Source organism: Argentina silus (genome assembly GCF_951799395.1).
Source record: "Argentina silus genome assembly, chromosome: 10".
NCBI lineage: Eukaryota > Metazoa > Chordata > Actinopteri > Argentiniformes > Argentinidae > Argentina > Argentina silus.
Window position 1 is genome coordinate 19,080,020 of NC_139664.1, and position 25,000 is coordinate 19,105,019.

The 25,000-nt window shown below is 45.9% G+C and overlaps 1 protein-coding gene across 1 annotated transcript in view; it reads right to left on the minus strand.

The window, feature by feature from the left end:
• The window catches only part of bbs9 (Bardet-Biedl syndrome 9), a 132,267-nt gene that overhangs the window by 96,737 nt on the left and 10,530 nt on the right, over nt 1-25,000 (minus strand). Inside the window, exons 6-13 of the mRNA XM_083679247.1 lie at nt 23,605-23,779; nt 18,226-18,310; nt 16,815-16,998; nt 13,122-13,251; nt 7,977-8,158; nt 7,476-7,552; nt 1,797-1,850; nt 1,465-1,567 (exon numbers count right to left, since the gene is read on the minus strand). Of these exons, the coding sequence (XP_083535373.1) occupies nt 1,465-1,567; nt 1,797-1,850; nt 7,476-7,552; nt 7,977-8,158; nt 13,122-13,251; nt 16,815-16,998; nt 18,226-18,310; nt 23,605-23,779 (990 nt within the window). The remainder of the gene's footprint in view (nt 1-1,464; nt 1,568-1,796; nt 1,851-7,475; nt 7,553-7,976; nt 8,159-13,121; nt 13,252-16,814; nt 16,999-18,225; nt 18,311-23,604; nt 23,780-25,000) is intronic.

Genomic DNA, 25,000 nt, shown 5'->3' on the forward strand with positions numbered 1-25,000 from the left:
GGGAAAAACTGGGTTAGTGGAATACTGATATGCGACGTCAGGGAAAAAAAAAAAAAAAACCTGCTCTTGAAACTGAATTAGCATTTCTCCATGACATATTCCCATGCTCAGCGTTTCATTCACAAAAGCCCCAAATCCTTTTTCCTTCTGCCTCTCTTTGCTCTGCTCTCAGACGTCGTGATAATGTTGTGATTGCAATAACGTCTTGATAACGTTCCAGGTTAACGGCTCGGCGGGTCTTTGACTGCAGACTCTACAGGGAGTGAGCTTAGTTCAGGCAGGACATTCTAAGTCAGTGTCGGAGGTCTGTCAGGTGACAGACCGGCTCTCATGCATGTATGCACCAGACACCATCACAGGGTCTCTATACATTGACATGGTGGTTTATTGAAGTGGTCAGTCTACACCCGTCTCTGTAGCCTACAATATTGTTGCTGGTACTGTTGGTCGTTACTGGGCTATGAGACTGTTGCTATTGTTTTTGTTCCCCCCCCCCCAGCCTCCACCTGCTTTGGTTCTGCTCTGTCTGTCTCTATCGAGGGGGTTGATAGATGTATGGACTCCCTACCTTGTAATATATATGTATGCATTGTAGTGGTTTATAACACCCAGGTAGGGAGCTCTCAAAAGAGCAGAGCCATCCATATATGCCAAGCCTAAATTGGAAATCCATTTTAGATTCAATAAATGGTTAAACTAAGATGTGAGGGTTCCTGACTGAAAGGGTCGTATCGATGGCTGTTTGCTTTAGGTGAGAGTTGACTGTGTTTTACCTGGTCAAGGTGAATATACACCTGTTTCAGTTAGATATCGTGTGTGTGTGTGTGCGTGTGTGTGTGTGCGCATGCGTGCATGTGTGTGTGTGCATGCTTTCATCTGTCTGCTATCGTAGACTGATAATGTCTAAGTACACACAGGAAAAGCACACTTCTCTCCTTCTTTCTTTCTTTCATCCATTCTTTCTTTCTTTCATTCATACTCTGTCTGGCTTGACATTGGCCAAGAACAACGATAAGGAGGGAGAGAGGGATAGAAAAAGAAAACCAGAGTGAAAGGAGAGACATTGGTAAATAATGATTAGGAGAGAGAGAGAGAGAGAGAGAGAGAGGAACAGAGCGAACAGAACAGAGAGAGTAACAGAGCGAGAGAGGATAGAATGAAAGAGAAAAAGTTAAAGTAGAACAAAGAGCAAGAAAGTGCACACGTGAGAGAGAAAAGGGAGAGAGAGAGAGAGACAGACAGAGAGAGAGACACAGAGACAGAGACACAGAGAGAGAGAGAGAGAGAGACTGAGAGAGAGACAGAGACACAGAGAGTGAGAGTGAGAGGGAGACAGATAGAGAGAGAGACAGAGAGAGAGAGAGAGAGAGAGAGGGAGACAGAGACACAGAGAGTGAGAGTGAGAGGGAGACAGATAGAGAGAGAGAGAGAGAGACTGAGAGACAGAGAGGGAGAGAAGCTCACCCATAGGCTGCAAGACAAACTGCTCCTGGGTGACAGCCAATGGAGGTTGAACACACACGGTCAGCTTAGGGCTCTGCAGGGTACAGCGACTCTTCACCTTGATCTGAGAGAGGGGGAGGGATGGAGGGAAGGAGGGACAGAGAGAGAGAGGGAGGGTGGGTGATAGGAGGAGAGAAAGAGACCAAGGGATGGAGAGAGGAGTAGAAAGAAGAATGGACAAGGGGGAGTGGGGGAGGGAGAGAAAAGGAGAGAGTGATTTCTTGATTCTAAAACCGATACAATTGAGTTAATATTCGCCTTGATGGGTGAATGTTGATGAGGTCATCACTTACCTTCACAGTGACGGAGGGTATGGGTAGACCGTCGATATCTGGGATGAGAGCTTGCTGTGGAGGTAGAGAGAACGTCAGAAGTGAGTGTGTGTGTGTGTGTGTGTGTGTGTGTGTGTGTGTGTGTATGGAATTAGATTTGTGCCATTAATATCAAGCAAAGCTTTTGGAATGGAAAGCAGAATTATTAGTATTGCAAGCAAAAATACAAATATTGACAGCAAAAACACAAGCCAAAAAGTATTGCGAGCAACAAAATAAAAAGTTACAAAGTTACAAATCATTTTGACTACAATAGTTTTGTGAGAAATATTTTCAATAGTTTTATGTCAAATATTTTCAATATACCCTGGTTAAATAGTGTGTGTGTCCTATGTGGCTCAGTTGGCAGAGCATGGCGTTAGCAACGCTAGGTACCTTAATGCCTACAGTATGTTTTCAGAGTGTGTGTGTGTGTGTGTGTGTGTGTGTGTGTGTATGCATGAATCTGTTATGTTGAGTTAGCTTGCATGTTATCAGCTCCTTGCAGTGGAGATAGCTCCTCACAATGACAGGTAAATTCAATTGCAACCTTCAACCTTGTTTTGCTAATTATAGTTGCCTGGCTTCAGATGCCAGTATGACAAGACAACTCTTGTCATAGGAGTGACACTCAGATCTTGACTTCGGAAAGTCCACGGTAACTGAATGTTGCTGGGACTCGATTTTTCACTTTCCAACGTATACCAAACAAAATCGCTTGACAGCTAAGTTTAACAAACCACACTCATATGCACAAACACTACTCCTAACAATTCGCAGTGAACACATTTACTTCAAAGTTCGGTAACGGAATTACCCTAAAATCTCCCTAGGTTTTTTTATGTAACCACGTTTCCCCAAAACCCTGTTAAATATATACTCCAAGTTAGGATTCAAATACATCTGCATAAAGAGTGAGGTGTCAGCTATCATATGATATACTGAGTTTGAAAATATCTCCTGTGGTTGTTGAGCTACAGTAAGTGGAATGGATTTACATCCAGTAACAGAATTCATCATTTCTGGATTTTTATGTCATTCTGTACATGATGATGTAGCTAAAATATGGAAACAAAAGGTAGAAATAAACAACAGATACTCTCATTAGGATGATAATGTATTATTTTATGAACTTTATAAAAACTCACAAAAAGACAAGATACATCAATCTGCCTTTGAAACTCTTCATTTAATGTGACTTAAATCAATGACATTTGAGGTTCAGTGTATTTTTCTTCATTACACCAAAAGAAAATAGCCGACACTTTTGGCACCAAAATAATTCTAAACAAATGAAATACAAGTAGGCCTGTCATGTGCAGAGACACACAGACACACCCAATCTGCTACTACAGATAGCCTCCGCAAAATGAAAACCTTCTCTATTCCCTCTAACCGGTGTGGAAGGATCCTAAGAATCTGTCTTAGGAACACCACGCCATACAGGATGTGTCAGTGCACTCTTTAACGATGAAGACAAATCTCTTGAGGTCCTTTTTGTAGGAGTATGTCATCATTCTCAATGGAAGTTACGTGCGACATATTTGTGTGATTTGCTGGCTTTAACTTCCCTACTATACAATAACAATGAAGTCTCCATTTATTGGAGCACGAGATGAGGATGTTGATGCAGTGGTTTGTAACTACTACTGTATAATTTCCCACTGTTTTTCAGCTGTCTTTGTGGAAGAACCCTTTTAAGTTCCATGTAGAACCCTTTGTGAAAAGTGTTCTACGTGGAACCCAAAAGGGTTAATTGAAGGGTTCTCCCACAGGGACAGCTGAAGAACCCTTTTAGGTTCTGTACAACCTGTACATTAAGTGAATGTAGCCAATTACATTTCTGTAATTCTGTTAACGATTTGATTTGGTCATTGTGTTACTAATTTGGTACCGATACTTATTAATTCAAACTGAATCGATATCATTAAAGACACTACAGGTATTTGGTAGGTCTACCTATACTTCTTACTTTTGTTAACTTTCATTATCCTCACTCCTCAGAGAAATTTGAAAATATTGTATACTTGTAAACTATATTCAGTATATGGGTTTTCGGTAACTGAATGACCTGGAGACTGGGCAATGACTCCTAAACTCACAGGAGCCAAAGCATTTCCTCAAAACGAAATATAAGTGTTGATATTAGTTAACCAGAGTCTATACTTGAACATTAATAAGGTTTGATGTTTTTCTAAACACCTTTAAAGACCTTTTCTGGTAGATGTTTTCTTAGACGCTTTCCATATGTTTGACCAGAAGTCAAAGCCTGTGCTTATCCCTATTCTTATGATGGATGGTTGACAAATGTATTTATGACTTTCCCCAAAATATAGACTCATAGCTTTCATTTGACACCCGATTTGATATGCTCTGATCAATTTCACATTTTGGTCCTCATGGGTCCTTTTACACGGAACTGGCCACATACAGATCTAGATCTAGGCTACGTAACCCAGTCACATTGTGGCGTATTCCATACACCCTTACATGTACTCATCCCTCCCCATAGGGTGTAGGAAACTGTAGGGCTGCGTTTTGATTCTTTACCCTTCACCCAGAAATCGACAAATCACTCATGCATTGAAAAAGCATTAAATAATGGGCTATAGGGAGTTCACCTTATTCCTTCCACCAGTCCATTTCAAATACATGAGGGAGTATACAAGTAGCCTACTGAAATAGACTAGATTGTAAGGGCTGGTCTTTCTAACAAGTACACTGACTCTCTTCAGAAGGGTAGAGAATTAGAGCGCAGCCAAAGTCTGAAAGTAGACCTATTGGATAGGCTAAGGCTATTTTATGCAATATGCACCTATTTGATCCTGTCAAATATACACTCACTGAACACTTTATTAGGAACATCTGTACACCTTCTCATGGTGGAGGTGGTGTAATGGTGTGGGGAATGTTCTCGTGACACACTTTGGGCCTGTTTATACCATATGTATGTGCCTATTGTTGACCTATTTGAGTATTGTTGCTGACCATGTGCATCCCTTCATGGCCACAATTTACCCATCTTCTAATGGCTACTTCCAGCATGACAACGCACCATGTCACAAAGCAAAGGTCGTCTCAAACTGGTTTCATGAACATGACAATGAGTTCAGTGTCCTTCAGTGGCCATCCCTGTCACCGGATCTGAATCCAATCCCTTTGGGATGTGGTAGAACGGGAAATTCACAGCTTGAAAGTGCACCTGAAAAATCTGCAGGAATTGTGTGATGCAATCATGTCATCATGGACCAGAATCTCAAAGGAATGTTTCCAACATCTTGTGGAATCAATGCCACGAAGAATTGAGGCTCTTTTGAGAGCAAAGGGAGGCCCTACCCAGTATTAGTATAGTGTTCCTAATAAAGTGTTTAGTGAGTGTACATGTAGTGATTAGGGCTAATTGAATATGTGCTGTTTGCCCACAAACACACACACACACACACACACACACACACACACACACACACACACACACACACACACACACACACACACACACACACACGTTGTTATTATTATTCCAGGATTGAGGTCATACAGAGTGGAGGGATGTGGGATGACGATGCCCACACACAGTCTAGAGGAGGACGCCTGACCCTGCCAACAGACTTCCCCTTTTCAGTGTCAACTGTGTATTCCTGCCCCTGATCCCAGGCAGACAGTCACACCTTCACTGATGGTCCTAACCATCCCCAAACTCAAAGGAAACCCCATACTATCAACACTGAATCTTGTATCTTTTATGAATAAAACACATTTTGAAGTATTAAATATCGAATGTGCTTTTCAAAACAATGTCCCTACCACTTGTGTATGGTTGTCCTCTGCTCTGTGAGTATTCTTTAAGATAAACATTCATTCTAAGTTCTAGGACTTCAACCACCATGTCGGTTTGACATTCATCAATATTTCAAGTGTGCAGAGGGTAATCTCTTGGCATTATTGTTTCTGCTCTTGTGCCTTGGCCAAGTGGATAGCCTCGTTCTCCTGGTCCTCAGGCTGTTCTTCTGAAACACAGTGACACAACGGTCTTGATTGTTTTACCATTATCAAGTCTTGGAGATATTCTGTTCTTTATATAATAAACAGGTATGTGTCAGAACAGTGAGGAGACATTGTGTAGCTGTTACGTTGTCTTATTCTCAGGTGAAGATAATGTCAACTTTAACTAGCGATACGGTCGACAGGTGAAAGACAACTACTACAGCTATGCCGATGACAAACACATTCTAGTATCTGTCTGACATTTACTAATGGCCTTCCAGGTGTGACTGACTGTGGACCTAGCCTAGGAGTCTGAAATAACTAATAAGCCAGCCAGCTAAAGTAGAAAGTCACCAGCTACACTGTCAGCTCTTACGCAGACATGACCACATCTCTGGCATAACATTGATTGACTATTTCTTTTAACAGACTAGCTACTTTAGCTGGCTGAACACCATATACTTAGCTATCTAGTCTCTCACTAGAACACACATGCTTTTACTAAACACCCTTCATAAAACATTCATAGTTAATTATTAACCTGGCTATTTAAGCAGGGTATACCATGTACTCACCTAAAGCTGAGAGCTGGATCAGTGGATGAGGCCAAAGAGGATGAAACCAAGAGGTGGAGCTTTTAGCATTTTGGGGTAATGCTGCTAACGTCTAATATCGAAGTGCATTGTGGTATACAAGGAGACTACGTTCTAAATAGAGACCAAGGAAAGTGATGAGAAATGCACAGCAAATGGTCCTCCAAGTGACTTTTGTAAATAAACAGCTCGAAAACAACCTCATTTTCTTTATGACACCATACAATCATTTGTTTTCTATCTAAAGTCTGTTTAGTTAGAAAAGTAAAGTTTTCTAACTATAGTCTTTCGTGGGAGGGGCACGCACGTGTCAAATTCCTACAATTGATGAGAATTGATTGCATGGTCAAATAAAGAGTCTTCTTCTTCTTCTTCTTCCTTCTTCTTCTTCTAAAGTGACAGTTGAGGAGAAACGTGAGATTGAGTGAATGTATTGCACATGCCTACCAGTAGACAGTGAAGCAGCAAGTACCAAACGGTCAAGGAATGTATCAAGAGGGTTGCTAGCCCATAGCAACTTCCGCTAGCTGTCGGCATTAGGCGATGCTCTATGGAAAATGTGTCAATTCCTACTTACTCTCTTTGGTGAGGCTCGACTATCACTCCAAAACTGTTTGACGAATGGAGATGCATCAATATGTCTCCCTCTAGACGGCGCCTACACATAATGATCGTGCCAAATCATAGAGAACAAAAATAAAAACATAAACGCAAAGACAGGCAGCGAAAGCAAAGTTCTGGGAAACGTAACCAAAGGTGGGAAATCCGCAGCCAAAGGGAGAGGCGTTTGATCGCAATATGACAATATGAAATGGATTCAAATACGTTTTCATTGAAAATATTTCACATAAAACTACTTTAGTCATGAAAAATGTTTTGCATTTGAAATAAAGTTGAAATAAAGTTCACTTTATTTTTTGTGCTCACAATCCTTTTTGCTTATGTTTTTGCTTTCAATATTTGTATTTTTGTTTGCAATACTAATCATTTTGCTTTCGATTCTAAAAGCTTTGATACATTTTTGTGGCACAAATCTAATTCCATACGTGCGTGTGTGCGTGCGTACGTGCGTACGAGCGCTCACCGATGTGCTGTCCATGTCTTTGGAAACAGTAGCAGTAACAGTCAAGTCCTCCTCGGTGTCTACTTGAGGGAGGATATCTGAGAGAAGGGGAACAGACAGAGTTAGTTAGTTAGGTGCTGTATTTCTCGTATCTTGTTTAGAAAGCATTGTATGAGGTCCGGTCTTGAGCATGTTTAAAGTACTCAGGAAGTTCTAGGTTCTAGCTCCATCTGTACCCTGTGTCATGGTTATAGGGCGTTCTATATTTCTCCAGCCCCAAGTGCTGGTTCTAGGGGGTTCTGAGTGCTGGTTCTAGGGGGTTCTGAGTCCTGGTTCTAGGGGGTTCTGAGTCTTGGTTCTAAGGGGTTGTGAGTCCTGGTTCTAGGGGGTTCTGAGTCCTGCTTCCAGGGGGTTCTGAGTCCTGGTTCTAGAGGGTTCTGAGTCCTGGTTCCAGGGGGTTCTGAGTCCTGGTTCCAGGGGGTTCTGAGTCCTGGTTCTAGGGGGGTTCTGAGAGGTTGCTACCCTGCGTCCTAGTGGCCTCTCTGATGATCCTCTGCAGGCTCTTCATCTCGGCATCCGCCTGGGCGTAGTCTGCCTCACGGGAGTCCACCTTGGGCGTGGAGAAGAAAGAGGGGTCCGTCCCCATGTAGGAGCACTGCAGATGTCCCTCTGAGCTCAGTGTCACCACCACACCACGCAGGTCACTGTAAGGGGAGGGGAGGGGAGGGTGGGGGTGGGAGTGGTGGGCAGGGAGGGGTGGAAGAGAAACAAGATGATAATGGTTTGAATCATCTGCCTTTACTGTGGGAAACATAGACTGGGAACAGACACAGACACAAACACACCCAAACACACACACACACACACACACACACACACACACACACACACACACACACACACACACACACACACACACACACACACACACACACACACACTAGCACGACAGAACGAGTGCAATGAGATTTGTGTGGGAAAGTAGACAGATAGCATTTCCTAGCCATTACTTGCACTGTAGATTGGCAGGAGTAGAGGAGGGGAGAGAGAGAGAGAGAGAGACAGGGGAAGGGGGTAGTGAATTGAGGACATGTAAAGTGATGCTCTGTGTGTGTGCGTGTGTGTGCGTGTGTGTGTGTGTGTGTGTGTGTGTGTGTGCGTGTGTATTGGGGTTGTTCTCTGTGTGTGTGCATGTGCGTGGGGTTGTTCTGTGTGTGTGTGTGTGTGTGTGTGTGTGTGTGTGTGTGTGTGTGTGTGTCTTAACTAGTTGCAGATGTGTTGTGGTTCCAGGCCAGTGAGGCGGTAACACACACACAGGGGGGTTAGAGCACACAGCAGCAATAGGCCCCTCACCTGCATGGGAGGGCGTCTGAGGGGGGACATAAACTCACCCCTTTTACTGCTACAGATACACACACACGCATACGCACATGTGCATACACACACGTACACGTACACCATGACCTGGTCTGACCTACCATCCTATCCCTTTATATATACTGTATATGTGTATATATATATGTGTGTATATATATATATATATATTTCCCAGGTGTCACATGATGTATGCTACAGTCACTTGTTACAGTATAGAGGCCTTCGCCCTTCAGCAAACAACAGAGCAATAGCATTAGCAAGAGACCAACATGCTACATATCCACCATACCATGTCAGACCATTTCCATTGTGTGGTCACAATGTGATCAAATGTATCCAAGATCCCACAACCAGGGACGTAGAATGGAGAGTAAACGCATGTAAACACAGTTTACTCACCTTTTTGACTATGTATACTGTACAGCTTACCCTCCTTTTACACCCCCAAAAGAGGAAGCCTTACGTGTAGTGGATTCCCGACCAATAAGGTTTACTCGACTGAATCTGTACCCGTGAGATGGAGTGAAGTGAATTCTTTGGAATAGTTTGAACCCTTGTTAGCTTGATAATAATTCCTCAGGTTATTATTATAACTTGCTAAGTCCTTCATGTAGGCTGGCACTGGACAGTCGGCTAACTAAGCGACTCATTGTCTCCAGACAACCGAGCCATTGGCTAGCTTTGACGAGCACATTTTCTCTCACCTCGTGAATCTGCAGCTCACCTCCTGCCCTCACGGGGGTGGTGCAATTAATTGCACACAGAAAATGACCGAAATTATACAGGAGGAAATATTCTCTCTGTTGGCCTAGGGCGTGATCTGAGGGGTTCCTGAGGCAGAATCGCAACTAGGGTTCTACAGCTGGTACTTTGTGGTTCCGAAGGAAGGGGGGGTGCACGCCCCGTACTGGACCTACGGCGCCTCAAAAGCCACATGTGGACCTATCGAACCGATTAGGCATAAGGCCCTGTTAGAAGCCACTTGCCAAGGCAACTGGTTCACAATGGTTGACCTCTACGATGTGTATTTCTACTTCAACATTTGTCAGGTGCACAGTCGGTTTCTGAGGTCAACCCACTGGAAGGAATCTTACGAGTATCCCACTCTGCCAATGGATTTGTCTCTGGCCCCAAGGACATCCACAAAGTGTGCCGATGCCGCCATTGCCCCCCTCTTTGGAAGAGGCATTTGGATCCTCACGCATTTCGATGAGTGGCTCGTACGCACGGACTCCGAGGTGCAGGCAGTGGAACACACACCACCACTGCTGTCGCATCCACTCGACCTAGGCTTCCAGGTGAATCGTGCCAAAGCTCGCTCATTCCCAGCCAAGCGGTGGAACCATCGGACCGTGGACTTGGTCTTGTTCAGAGTTTCCCGCCACCCAGACAGACACACGGCCTCAGACGGGCGCCTCCACCTGTCTGGGGATTTCGAACCACACATGCCTGCGGCTCTAGGGTTAATGGCTTCATCGATTGTGGTCGTTGGGCTTGGCCTCCTCCACGTACGAGACCTTCAGTTTTGGCTGTCTTCACTCCGGCTGGATCTGTTTTGTCACCAGCTTGTCTCCACACAGTGTCTGGCAGCACTGGCGTGGTGAAGACCCCCCCCCCCCCCCCTCCCCCCCCCCGAGCGACGGGTTGTGACACCAGACGAGTCACTTCAGGATGATTGGCTTTTTACATGACAGATACTCGGTCTGCGATGTTGGTCGAGGCGTTCTCTAAACAAGCCAACAGGCCGCTAAATAAACTGAACTCAGGCTCTAAATGGTGTTCTAGCCTTCAAGCACTTTCTCGCGTTCTTACAGGGACATTACGTCCCAGCCAGAACGGACATTATGCCCGCAGTGGCGTACGTCAATCGCGATGGAGGAACGCACGCTCTCTTGTTCTTAGCAGTTGTTGATAAAGAGCAGCGGACATTTGTTTGTCCCTCAGGGTCAGTCGTGTGCCAGAAAGTTGAACACAGGAGCACTGTGTTCATTCCTCCCTACTCCTGATAGCCCCGAATTGGCCTGGGAAAGCTTGGAAGCTGCAGATAGCTTAGTAACTCTGCGTAAGCCCCTTGGCAACTCAACTTGTGCAGGGTCTTGTTGTCCCAGGCACAGGGCCAAGTACCCCAACCTCACCCTGAACCGGTGGATCTATGGGTTTGACCTGTAAATGTCCAACCTAGTCTCTGAAGGCCTGTCTCCACCAGAGGTCTTATGACCTAAAATGGAGGCTATTTGAGGGGTGGTGTGAGAGCCATAGGATTGTGCCTTGCAGGACCCAATCTCTGCAATCCCCTCACCTGCTCGTTAGAGCAAAGCCTTCTCTACAGTGACGACATATCTGGCTTCGGGAGAACGTCTGCGGGGTGATCTTAGTTCACTAGTGACCGCTTCGAGCCCCTCTGACTGTTGATGCCAAAATGCTGTCTCATGAGACCGCACTGTTACTCACCCTGGCCATGGCCAAGTGTGTGAGTGACTTGCATGCGCGATAGGTCCACCCTACTCAGTCTGCACCCGGCGACACAGGTCACATTACGTTCGGTTGCATTCGTTCCAAAGGTCATCTCCAAGGAGTAATACTGCATGCTACAGTATTACTCTTTCCATTCCCTGCCGATTCCTACCAGATGAGTGCCATGTGAAAGCCCCTGTCCAGTGTTCAGGCTACACGCTACTCGGATGAGGCAGTGTCGTTCAGGGTTTGGGGTTGGCAGCGTCCTGGGCCCTGTTCAAAGTTGCTCTGTATGGAGGTTGGTCGCTCGACATGTGCTGCTGCCAGCTGGGATTCTCCTCATCCCCTTACGGTTTGTAGCCTGGACAGGACTGTGCCCTCTGGTTTAGAGACTGTGTGATGTAGAAGGGGTTCTTGTATCTGTACAGGTTTCCAATTAGTGTGTGTCCTATAGTGAGGGGTCTCCCTCATCTCCTTCAGAGAACCTCGGTTGAACCAAACAGGGTTCAGGGTTCTAAGTGTAGATGGGTGGAAGAAACACTAGCTGTCTGCACAGTGTGTGTGTGTGTGTGTGTGTGTGTGTGTGTGTGTGCGCGTGTGTGCGCGTGTGTGCGCGTGTCAAGCTGGACGGAGGGCAAAGCTCATCATCTTTCTCCCACATGTCTGCACTAGACGTGTAGCTAATCATGTGCTATGTGATTACTATGTAAAGCATCATTAATCATACACACACACACACACACACACACACACACACACACACACACACACACACACACACACACGCACGCACGCACGCACGCACGCACGCACGCAAACACACAAAGGAATCTTAGAAACACACATTGCTAATCTGCATCATTATTCATCAGTGTTTGCATTTTAAAAAGGTCATTGTTGTAAATGGCTTGTTGATTATGGTCATTTCTGCTGTGGTGATATGTACAGCTACAGTCCAGTCCGCCACTCCCTTATCTGTTTTGATTGGCCAGATGGAAGGCATTGTGAAGTCATTTCCTACTAGGGATCACAGTGGATTTCTCATGCTGATAATCATAACAACTGATGATTATTAATAATAATAATAATAACACACCTGGTATGCTTATGGTCTTGTGTGTGCGTGCGTGTGTGTGTGTACAGGTGGCGATGTGGGGAAAGCATGAGAGATCATGTGAGAGATCTCTGGATCCATATGTATGCAAGTAAGAATGTGTGTACACTTACGCGTATGCACTATTTGTGTGTGAGTGTGTACACTTTGCGTGTGTGTGTGTGTGTTCTAGGAGGACGACAAAGAGAGAGCTCATCAAACAGGTGTTGACAGACAGAACAGGAATGGAGAGAATAAATGGAGGAATGGCGCTCCGTCCAAGCGCTTCTACTCTAGGAACTGCCCCTCCCCTCCCCTCCCCTCCCCTCCCCTCCTTCCATTCCATCGCTCCAGTTAGAGTCCCCGGCTTTCTTTCATCCCCCTTCCCCAAGTAAAGGCCTACAGGGGTATCTGTTACCTTATCAGATAAAGGGGGAATCTGAGAAAACAGTGTGTGTAAGTGTGTTGGGGTTAAGTTAACCCAGTGTGTTTGGACAGAGAGACAGAAAAACAGAGACAGAAAGAGAGGGAAAGAAAGAAAAAAAGAAGGAGAGAGAGAGAGAGAGAGAGAGAGAGATTGACATTGTGCCAGAGCATGCTTGCTTGTGCTTGTGTTTGTGTGTGTAGCAAAACCGAAAGGCGGTTTCACGTTATTTCACCAAGGGTGAGTCACCCCAGAGTTCAACCATATGTGTTTGTGTGTGTGTGTGTGTGTGTGTGTGTGTGTATGAGCGTGTACTCACGGGAAGTTGGCGATGCGTACGGCCACGGGCACACAGGAGAGCTGGGCCGCCCACTTCAGAGTTACGTCCTGGTACACCAGCAGCATGTTGTTATGGTTACCCACTAGTGCATTGGTCGTACCCTCCGAAACTAGGAAAGGAAAGAGGTGAGTTAGACAGTAGCGATAGTATGTTTGCGTCCTATTTCTCCACCCCTTTCCTGAAGTATACACTTGTGCACTCCCCACGCATGTTGAAGAAATACCAATGTCAGGTTGAATAATGATACTTTTGCGTTCTAACAGGGGTACAACTCAATTCACCGCGGACCACATTTAAAAACCTTGTCTTGATTAGCCATCAGACCATTGAAGAAAATATATGATTTATGTTGCCAATTGAATGGTATTAAGGCCAAGCAGTGATCCTAAAAACTGGCTTGAGTTGCACTCTGAAGGGAGGTTTCCAGAAGGCATAAGATAGATTAGGTATCTACAGTGCCCCAATAACTGCAGAATTGTTTTTCTATTATTATTCCAGGTCAGGTTTGAAAATGTATGAAATGTTCACCCTGGGTGAAAATGTCAGTGTTGACACACACACCCACGCCCATGCCCACGCGCACGCACGCACGCACGCACGCACACACACACACACACACACAGGGTTGAACCCTAGGGTGACTCACCCTTGGTGAAATGGTCTAATAACGTGAAGCCGCCTTTCGGTTTTGCCACACACACACACAAACACAAGCGGCCACGCTCTCTGGAACAATATCCAGCGTTTAGTGTGACTGCCACCATGCTAGATCTGAGGGCCACACGCAACACACACGCCAAGCTAACCTCACACGGAGTTGAACACGGGACAGGGCAGAACGGGCGAGGAGGGCAGAGGCGGCGTGGACAAAATGACAGGGACGGCCAGTGACCTCTCGGCCACTTCAAAGCAGCCCTTCGAACACTCTCCAAGGAGAAGGAATTACAGGGGACTCCTCTACCTATCTATAGTGTGTGTATAGCGTATAATGTCTGGAACGCGGTAGCCTTACCTTCAAAATAGGGTCAACTTCAGGAGTGGATTTTTCCAAATAAGTGTTTAGGAATATTCTGACTGTAACTGGCTCTTTCTCAGTCAGAATTGGGAGTTGAGACACACATCTGACAAGGTTAGAAAGCTGAGACTCTCAGCTTTTCTACGGCCATCAGAACTCATGTTTGAACTATATTTAGGGGTACAGGCGACTGCAAATGATAGAGCAAGTCACATCCGTTTGCAACGGCCCAGACTCAAGTCTCCACCGTGACTTAGTGGTTGTGACAATGCCTCCCAACCCTACAGACCAGGGCTTAAGTCCAGCCTGTGATAAATAATGAATTAGACCTTGTTTTATCTGCCTATCTGTCTACTTTATATGCTTGAATGCTGCTTTTCGATACGGTTTATATTGTACCACTCGACATGGGTTTCAATGGTCGCAAAGTTCACTTTTCATTGATACTTGAAGATATCTCAAAGATAGAACTCTCACTACGTAAACTTCTTTCACTATCAACAATTAGAATACTTTCGGCAGCTGATGAAGCACACAAGTTTCCATGTACACGCACACACACACACACACACACACACACACACACACAGGGTTGAACCCTAGGGTGACTCACCCTTGGTGAAATGGTCTAATAACGTGAAGCCGCCTTTCGGTTTTGCCACACACACAAACACAAGCGGCCACGCTCTCTGGAACAATATCCAGCGTTTAGTGTGACTGCCACCATGCTAGATCTGAGGGGCCACACGCAACACACACGCCAAGCTAACCTCACACGGAGCTGAACACGGGACAGGGCAGAACGGGCGAGGAGGGCAGAGGCGGCGTGGACAAAATGACAGGGACGGCCAGTGACCTCTCGGCCACTTCAAAGCAGCAGCGGCCTTCTAACACTCTCCAAGGAGAAGGAATTACAGGACTCTCAGGACACACATCCTCTACCTATAGTGTCTGCCTTTCTGTTTTTTTCCCTTCCTATCCTCTTTCACCCCTCATAATTCGTTCTGTTCTTCCACTGTGGCAAAAAAAAAAAAAAACCCTGGTAAAAATAGCCTTGTATGAGACATGTGGCAATGGTTTCTCAGCAGCACCGACCTCACCTTGTGTGCGTGCGTGCGTGTGTGTGTGTGTGTGTGTGTGTGTGTGTGTGTGTGTGTTTACGCTCACACTGCAATTAGAGCCGTGCTATTTACAATGTTGGGGTTAAGTGGCCATATTATCACCCCTTGGGGGGAAAATAAGAGGATACGAAATTGAGAGAGAGGGGAAGAGAGAGAGAGAGAGAGAGAGAGAGCGAGCGAGAGAGAGAGAGAGCGAGAGAGAGATTTGAAGATAAGGAGCGAAAAAGAGAAAGCGAGAGAGAGAGAGAGAGAGAAGGAACAAGAGAGAGTAAATAGAGAAAACGAAGAAAGCCAGCCAAAAAAGGCAGCTGCATCGCTGAAGCCCAGAGGGGGAAACCTGTGAAATATTCAGAGCAGACCGCTAAACCACTAAAATCTCCAGCCAAAACAATGTGAAATCCAGCAGCCCGGAAAGTTCTCTCTCTCTTTATTTCAACCCCACTGACAGGACTGGAGCGGATTACAATAGCAGAAGGCCGTTTTCCATGCTGTGCAGGAGAGCGCTTTAAAAAACACAAGCAGAGAACAGGGATGGATGTCACCTGGGGGATGTCTGGTGGATTTTCAACGTGGACGGGCAGGGAGTGTGTGTGTGTGTGTGTGTGTGTGTGTGTGTGTGTGTGCGTGCGTGCGTCTATTCTGCAAGGAGTAGCAGGTGCTGCTGGCTTTGAGAAGTGGTGTAGCGTGTGTGTTTTATGCCAATGCTACCTCCCTCTTCCCCGTCTCTTTCCCTTCCACCACTCCCTCTCCCTCTCTCTCATCCCCTCTCCCTCTCCCTCTCTCTCCCCCCTCCCTCCCTCCCTCTGTACAGCTCAGCTCAGCTGGAGCTAGGTGTGCTGCCTGGAACCCATTAGCGGACTATAGCGATATAGAGACTGACATGCAACAAGCAGACCCCTGATCCAAGGGGGCATTCAGCCAGGTGAACCAGCTGTGTGTGTGTGTGTGTGTGTGTGTGTGTGTGTACGTATGTACACACACACACACACACGCACACGCACACGCACACACATACATTTACACAGGTGGCGACGGTGCGTGTTGCGTGTCGGAGGTGTTCAATATGGATCAGTCGAAACCTTAGCTCGCCCCTGTGATACACGGTATTTCCTCTTAACGGAGGCCGGCTTAACACAGTGTCTACTGTGTCCGACCTCATTAAACCGGACCCAGGGGTCCACAACCTCCCTATCAGATTGAACCCGAGCCGGAAAGCAAACAGCTCGCTCGGCTACCGAGCTTGTTCCGCTTAGAATCCACCCGAGAGAAGGTTTAAAAAGGAGTGGATAGGTGTGTGTCCTATGGAAGGAACTCGGCCTTGCTTTACCAAACAGCTAGCTCAGACGTGTTATACATAGGGGAGAGGAGGGCGAGGGCTTGGGCTGAGATCAAGGACCAAGGCGTTTTATTTTGTGACCGTCGTCCCATTCCTTCTGCTCTTGTTGGCTCCCTTTTGGGGGGAGGAAACGTCTAGGGCTGTACCAATTATCTGAGGTGTAGGGGGAGGAAAGAAACCACTAGGGCTGTACCATTTACCTGAGGTGTAGGGGAGGAAGCAGCTGGGGTTGTACTCCAATTTCTTCATGAAGCGGATCTGCCCGTTGTCTTTGAGGCAGTAGATGTTCCTCTCGCCCAGGACAAAGATGGAGGAGGAGGAGGGAGAGAAGGACGGAACACAGAGGTCCAAGGCCTGCTCCCCCAGGACCAGGGTCCAGTCAGCCTGAAGAGATACACACACACACACAGTTATAATGCCGCCTATATACAGTGCCTTCGGAAAGTATTCAGACCCCTGCACTTTTTCCACATTTTGTTGTGTTATAGACTCAATTTAAAATGGAATAAATTAAAGAATTTGCCATCAATCCACACACAATACCCCAGAATGACAAAGTGAAATACTTTTGAAATTAAAAATTTTCAATTTCAGTAAATGTATTAAAACTGAAATACCTCATGTACAAGTATTCAGACCCTTTGCTATGACACTCTTAAAATTAGCTAAAATGCAAAAATGTCATCAACAAATCACTCAATGAGTTGAATTGAGTCCATCTTAATGCAAGGATAATAGTTCATGTAATTATGGAATGAATATCTTTGTTTTTATAGGGTCTCTGATTTGCATAGGAATCAATTACACACTGTAGATTAGGATGTCACTACCAACTCAGCAAATTTCAATATTCTCACTTGATCCTGAAAAACTCCCCAGTCCCTGCCAGTAACAAACATACCCATAACCTGATGCAGCTACCACTATTCTTCACACGAGAGATGGTGTGGAAACTGCATTGCATGTGCTGGATTTGCACCAAACTTAATGCTTTGTAGTAAAACCAAATAAACACATTTCCAGCCACTTTCTTTGCTGTATCACTTTGAATTCATTGTTGCAAACACAATTATGGATATGAGAGATTATTTTCCATTAAGGGATTCTTTTTGGCCACTTGGTTATCGACCAATTTTGTAGATTGACTGAGATGATGTTGCCCCATCGACTGTGCTTTAACCTCTCCACCATTCAACTTTGTTGATTTTTGTAAGTCTCCCCAGGCCTCAGGGTCGCATTCCTGAGCAGTTTTGTTCCTCTCCATTTGCTCAGTTTGTAATGACAACCTGATCCACACAGTGTGTAATTGATTCCTGTTTTTGCTTCGTCATTATGGGGTATTGTGTGTGGATTAATGGCAAATTCTTTTATTTAATCCATTTTAAATTGAGTCTATAACACAACAAAATGTGGAAAAAGTGAAGGGGTCTGAATACTTTCCGAAGGCACTGTACACACACACACACACACTTGCTCATGTACAGTATACTCTCACACACACACACAGATATAATGTAGCCTATATACACACACACTCATGTACAGTATACTCACTCACTCACACACACACACACACACACACACACACACACACAACGTTCTTCCCCTCACCGTCAGTCTCTTCCCTGCAGTCTTGCTCTGCTGCTCGTTGTCCTGTCTGGTCTCTGCGTCCGTGGCAACCGCCAGAGTCTCATACCTGGGTAAGGAATACATCACCATCAGATTAAACACACTCACACACACATACACTCACTCACTCACGTCGAACCTCCTTTGTTTACAACAAAACTAATCTGACCAACTGTGTGTGGAACCAGGGTCTCCAGTGCACCACAAGACTGTGTTAGCCCACTGACACAGGACCCAAACTTGGGAGCTAAAGTGAAACAGTAAAATGGCCACCGCTCTCACTGACCTGCACTCAGTCAGTCTAATCTACTGTGGCGTTCACAACCTGAACTGTATGTCCAGTCTCACTGACCCGCGGTACGTTTACACTGGCATTCACACACATCAGATTTCCAGTAAGAGGCTGGCACGGGAACTGACAGACACACACACACACACACACACACACACACACGCACACACACGCACACACACGCACACACACGCACACACACGCACACACACGCACACACACGCACACACACGCACACTCAGTCACCTGGCTACACCCAGAGAGATGAAGGGAGACGGGGGGGTGGGGGAGGTCAGAGAGAGGAAAAAGAACAGAATAGTAAAAAAAAGAAAAGAAAAGCTGCTAAGAATAAGTTCATTATGTAGAGGGAAAAATAAGAACCTGCTAAGCCCTGGCATTTATGGAGTTGTAAACGACAGAAGACTATTCTCTCTCTCTCTCTCTCTCTCTCTCTCTCTGAGAAAGGAACGAGGGATCCAAAGACAACACAGACTAAAGCCAAGGTGCTCTGGACATAAAGGGAGGGGGGAAGAGGGAGGTAGAGGAGGAGGAGGAGGAGGAGGAGGAAGAAGAGAAGGTGGTAGGGACAGAGGAGGAAAAGGAGGAAAAAGAAGAGGGTGAGAAGGAGGGCGAGGGCGTGAGGGCGAGGAAAGGAAGCTGGTAAGGATGGAGGAAAAGGAGGAAAAATAAACGGAGGAGAGGAGGAGGAGGAGAAGGGGTGAGGGGGAGGAAGAGGAGGTGGTAGGGACCGAGGAGGAAAAGGAGGAAAAAGGATGAAAAGAGGAGGGGGACGATGAAGGAGAAGAAGATGAAGAAGAGGAGGATAAGGTTGAGGGGGAGGCCAGAAGTGGAGGAAGACGAGGAAGATGAAGAGGGGGAGAAAGAGGGGGAAGAAAAGGGGATATTAAGAGATGAAAAAGGCTCCCTTTGTTATAATTGGCTGCTGAGCAGCAACATTAACAGAAATCTTCCTGAGTCCCAATTACATAGGAGAAATTGGCACGGCCCAATTCCATCCAATTACACTAGAATAACAGTCAAATGGCTGTATTATTACAATGTTTCAACTCATTACATGTTTCTTAAGTCAAAGGGCAACTGGTAAGTGAATGAATTAGTGTGAATGCGAGCAAATACACTGAATCAAGCTCTGTGTACCCCAACCAAACTGATTATACATCACCATGCACACGCCATATGAGAAGTGATCGCACACACACTGGCGTGCACGCACACACACACACACACACACACATAGCTCAGGCTTGCCTAGGGAAGCCGTGTGTGTGTGTGTGTGTGTGTGTGTGTGTGTACACATGTGAATTAATGTGTATGCATGCCCACTTGTGAAGTGCATTTGCCCATGTGAACTCACCCACATCCACACACAAACACCAGACACCACAGACACCACAGACACCACAGACACCACAGACACCTTAAACTAGGGAAACCACACAAACCCATTGAATCCATTCAATGTGTAGAATGGGAGTATATAGGACTGACAGGCAAGGACAGAGTAAGGGGGGCTGGGGCATGCAGTGTGTGTGTGTGTGTGTGTGTGTGTGTGTGTGTGTGGTGCATCACTCAGCAACCAGCATGGGACGTCCCGCCTGAGGAAACAGCCCAGTCATTTATATGAAAGAGGATCTCTTCCCAATACAGCCCTGATACACACACATACACACAGAAATTATGCAAACATACACACACACGTATACTCTCGAGAGCGCACACACACACAATCAAACCCTCATTCATCAAGCCTCAAGCGGAGAGCGAATCAACATTGCAGGCTAAATAAACTGAGAGAGGGGAACAGTTTCACTAGTCGGCTGATATTATGTGGTATAATATGCCACTCAAGAGTCTAGAAAGCCAGCAGAACCTTCGCTCGGCCTCCTACGCACTTACAACTAAAAGATTTGTACGGAAAAACGACGTATTTTGCAAGTTTTACACCAAATGTAACATCTTAGGTATTGGTTACATCAGAACTATGACAGAGACACGCTCGAAACACACCGAGGGTTCTACATCATGAAGTCGACCTCGACTTTGACCTCGACCTGGCCAGAGTGATGTATTAGAAGACTGGCGCCAGTGAGCTTCATAGTTCCATATAACTTCCTGGTTAAACTCCCTGATTTAAGCAATACATTGTTGGTTCAAAGCAAATCAGATCCAAGTTTATTTGTCATGTACATAGAATACAGTCTCTCTCTCTCTCAGAAAGGAACGAGGGATGAAAAGCTCCAAAGACAACACAGACTACACTACTACCACAGACAACACAGACTACACTACTACCACAGACAACACAGACTACACTACTACCACTGACAACACAGACTACACTACTACCACAGACAACACTACTACCACAGACAACACTACTACCACTGACAACACAGACTACACTACTACCACAGACAACACTACTACCACAGACAACACAACACTACTACCACAGACAACACTACTACCACAGACAACACTACTACCACTGACAACACAGACTACACTACTACCACAGACAACACAGACTACACTACTACCACAGACAACACAGACAACACTACTACCACTGACAACACAGACTACACTACTACCACAGACAACACTACTACCACAGACAACACAGACAACACTACTACCACTGACAACACAGACTACACTACTACCACAGACAACACAGACTACACTACTACCACAGACAACACAGTCATAGACGATGCAATGAAATGCTTAGGTCAAGCTCGCTCCTCAACAACGCAGCAAACAATCAAACAATCAACAATGCAATACAGTATAATAATAATAATAATAGTAATAATAATACTAAAACAATGACATAAGGTGGCACAGTGTATTGGAGCAATATTGGCGGTAGCAAAAGTAGTAGCATAGGAGTGCAAATGGCAACATGCTTGGTTGGTATAACGTAGAGGAACTCTTTGACATTGGCCAATAGAAAACAGACTCCTTCATAGGCCCCACTCTTCCTTATAGAAAACTCTGGTCATGGCAACCAAAAAGGGTTCCCCTACAGGCTGGGGCGAGTGGAAGACCCCTTGTTGGTTATATAGTAGGCAGCCCCGATTAATTATTAAGCGCGTGTACACCAATGACAAGACCAATAGGTTATAGCCGTAGAAACTACTAAAAAACTAGCCACGCCCAGCTCCCTATTAAGAAAGATACAGTAGACATCTTCGGGTGCTGTTGCCCAAGAGTAATCGGATTAGTTGGTCGGAAAAAAGGACTCAGGATGGCTATCATTTTAGCCTCGATGAGCAGCAGTGAGGAATGCACAGACAGCTGCTGCTAATAGATGCTAACGTGATAGCAAACGGCCGAAAGCCGTAGATACCAAAGATACCAACCACAACCTTCATAGGTCAACTGTTGTTTACGGAAATGCTTATTCATATTCATTCATCATACCACCAACAGTGCAGTAATCGCGTTATGAACAATAACTGTTTGCGATAGAATATAGATAGAATAGAATATATTTAGATCATATATATGTATGAATATTCTGATGATACGACCAGGCTAGATGAAGTAGGGCCTCTTCAGTAGAAGTGGAGGGACCGGGTCTAGATGCAGACATAGAGTTTATGCTCCATCCTTGGCTGAATTATTTTTATTAGGATTCATATATACAGTCTGAGAGACCCGGGGAGAGGGTGGGGTGGGGTGGGGTGGGGTGGGAGGGAGGTGAGGTCAGCGTTTCCGCGGTGATATCTCATCTGGGGAATCTCTGTCTTGATATCGGAGAAATCGGGGATAACAAACAGCTGGAGTGACCTGGATTTCCCGCACACACGCACGCACGTATGCACACTCTCAGAGAAACACTGTCTCGCACACGCACACACACACACACACACACAGACACACAGACACACAGACACACAGACACACACTGTCTTGCAAACACGCACACACACACACACACACACACACAGGTTTCCCGCTGCCCTCCGGTTGTAGCGGCATGTGAAGCGGAGTCCTGTGAAGCGGAGCCCCCGGTGTGTGTTTGGAGTGGAAGGCGACTCTGATTATTGTGGCGGGTGACGAGTGGCGAAAGCCCAGTCAAATAAAGCCCAGGCTTATTCTGGGGAGCCGTCAGCGGCCGTCAGTGAGTGGAAATTTCATGAGGACGTGAAAACGTTCACTTAGCGCCGGTGGCTAACCAACCTCAGCTGTGGCAACAGGGCCCCAGTGCACCCAATCTGCCATCTGCAGTATCTCCTATCCTCTATTTATACTGGAGCTAATCTCACACACACTTACGGTACACACACACACACACACACACACACACACACACACACAGAAATATTATACAAATGTGGACTCGTGTATGCAAACAGACATACGCGCACACTGTGCATGGATATACAGTAGTAGACATGTATGCAAAAAAACATACACAAATGTAGAGAGACAAGTTCGTATAATACACCCACATGTGCTGTGTCTGCCTGATCCCCCGAATTCAAGGGCTTTAAATACATCTGTGGTGGAGCAGACGGGAGGCCATTTTCTTTTCCACAAACCACATTGCCGTCTTTAAATAAGAAGGCAGTGGAGGGGAGAGCAGTCTGTGTATGGAAGCCTATGTGCATGCCTGTATTTGTGTGTGTGTGTGTGTGTGTGTGTGTGTGTGTACGTGCCCCTGTGCATGCTTGTGTGTGTGCATTCCTGTGTGTGTGTGTGTGTGTGTGTGTGTGTGTGACTATGCACATGTTTGTGTGTGTGTGTGTGTGTGTGTGTGTGTGTGTGTGTGTGTGTGTGTGTGTGTGTATCTGCCTATGTTTGTGTTTGTGTGTGTGTGTGTGTTTACATTTACGGCATTTAGCAGACTCCTTTATGTGTGTGTATGTGTGTGTGTGTGACTATGCACGTGTGTGTGTGTGTAACTGCCTATATCTGTCTTTGTTTGTGTTTGTGTGTGTGTGTGTGTGTGTGTGTGTGTGTGTGTGTGTGTGTCTGTATGTGTGTGTGACTATGCACGTGCGTGTGTGTGCGTGCGTGTGTGTGTGTACACGTACCTGTAACTCTCCACCTGGCGTGTGGAGGACACGGTGAGGAAGGTGTCAGTGCGGGAGCAGTAGCACAGCGGGCCGGGCAGCAGGAAGCCCGGGAGGAAGCGTCCGAAGGCGTAGCTCTCCTGTTCAAAGAACATCAGCATGCCGTCCATAGACTGGATACACAGAGAGTGGTGGCCTGAGAGAGAAGGGGAAGACAAGCGGTCAGTACGGGTCAACACGACCCCGGGTAAGAAGACAAGCGTCATGTCAATGTGAAGTCAAGGTGGCCTGTGAGAGAGGCAGGACCAACGCATGGGAAGAGTGAACTCATTGCTCAATGTTCACCCGTTCTGCAGCATAAATTGTTTGTTTACGACATTTTAACGGTCCCTCCTAAAGACCTCTTCACCCCCCACTACCCCCCCTGTACTAACCCTACACCATACCCTAGAGACCTCTTCACCCCCACTAACCCCCTGTACAAGTTTCTCTCCTGTTAATAAAAAATAAATAAAAATAAAGTAGTAATTATTCCTTCTTCTAGCATTACGACTGCCAATGGCCCCTGGCCCTGGCATAGATTACTTTGTCTTATGATGACTGTTGGATAGATGATTCACTTGCTTAAACAAATGTATTTGTTGTAAGTCACTTTGGTTCGCTACATGCCATAAATGTAAAATATAAACGATAAAAACAAACTGACATTGTTTTTTTGGGGGGTTTATGAGAAGGTGAGACAGACGAAGAATCAAAAGGTAAACCAAGTGAAATGACCTTTGAACGGCAGTCAAAATCCCTCGATGACATAAAGAGACGTGATTGAGACCGTCGCATACTGAACAGGGGCGAGGGTACCGCTAGGATCGCTGCCCCATTGCAGGCTATTGACGTGGAGATGATCTTAGTGCCACGAAGCTTTCGTGGAAATTCACCCCTGTTCTGTGTATCGGGGGAGGCAGATATCGGATGACGGCCTCATTGTAATGCGTGGAACGGAATGAGAAACGGTATCAAACACATGTGTTTGATTCCGTTCCATGCATTGCAATGAGGCCGGCCTCCGATGTTCTGCCTCCACCGCCGGCCTCCCCTGGTGTGTGTATATAGGTGGGATGTGTCCTCCATAGCTGTTGTATGCTCTGCTGTGGTCATTCCCTCAGGCTGAATCTGATATGTCCATTAACACCTCCCTGACTGCAGCACACTGTGTGTGTGTGTGTGTGTGTGTGTGTGTGTGTGTGTTTTTCACTGTTTGGAAAAGCCTGTTGCGTGGCAGGCTGTCAAAGTTAGACTTTATAGTACAGAGACCAGAGTAGGCTGAAAAGAACACGCATACACACGCATACACACGCATACACACACACACACACACACACACAATGAGCCATAAAACGGAGGGGCTGTGTGACCAGAG